The sequence below is a fragment of the Corapipo altera genome, unplaced genomic scaffold, assembly GCF_003945725.1.
Source record: "Corapipo altera isolate COAL_440 unplaced genomic scaffold, ASM394572v1 59186, whole genome shotgun sequence".
Taxonomy (NCBI): domain Eukaryota; kingdom Metazoa; phylum Chordata; class Aves; order Passeriformes; family Pipridae; genus Corapipo; species Corapipo altera.
Window position 1 is genome coordinate 1 of NW_020886961.1, and position 674 is coordinate 674.

General features: G+C 69.0%; 1 protein-coding gene across 1 annotated transcript in view; it reads right to left on the minus strand.

Annotated features, from left to right (window-relative positions):
- Positions 1–12: 12 nt before the first annotated feature.
- Positions 13–674, minus strand: part of ITGA10 (integrin subunit alpha 10) — a gene marked incomplete at both ends in the record, with an annotated part of 4905 nt that continues 4243 nt past the window's right edge. Inside the window, 2 exons of the mRNA XM_027632563.1 lie at positions 13–177; positions 263–411. Of these exons, the coding sequence (XP_027488364.1) occupies positions 13–177; positions 263–411 (314 nt within the window). The remainder of the gene's footprint in view (positions 178–262; positions 412–674) is intronic.

Below are 674 nucleotides of genomic sequence, written 5' to 3' on the forward strand. Positions count from 1 at the left end.
CCCCCCCCCAGCCCCTGCGGTGCCCCCCCTGACCTGCCCCACGCGGTACAGGTAGACCTTCCCCGCCTCCCTGCTCTGGCCCCCCAGGTAGGTGGGCGCTGCCACCAGCAGCAGGTCGGTGGCCCCGTCCCCCTCCAGGTCCAGGGCCAGCACCTCGCTGCCGAAGTAGGAGCCGATCTGGGGAGTGAAGAAGGGCTGTGAGGCCACGAGGGGGGGACCCCCGAACGCCACCCCCCATCCCGGCCCCTCTGCCTCCCCTCACCTGCTCCCCCATCAGCGTCTGGGTCACTGTCACGGTGCCCGCGGGGTCCAGCTGGAAGAGGAGGACTTTGCCCTTGTGCTGGAATCGGGGGGCTCCGGCCACCAACAGGCGCTGCCCCCCCGGCAGCTGCAGGGAGGACACCGAGTAACCTGGGGCGGGGGGGGGAGGGCAGCGGGGTCAGCCCTGGGCACACGGGACCCCCGGGGTGTTCCCGGGGCACCCGAAATATCAGGATCACGGATATCTGGATCATGAGCATCTCAGCATCCCGAATATCCGTGACACGGAGTGTCCCCTCTTCACCCCGTGTCTCCGGCACGTGGAGGGTTCCTGTTTCATCCCATGCCCAGGACATGGACCATCCCTGTCTCACCCCCCATCCCTGGGACACGGAGAATCCCATGTGCCCCCC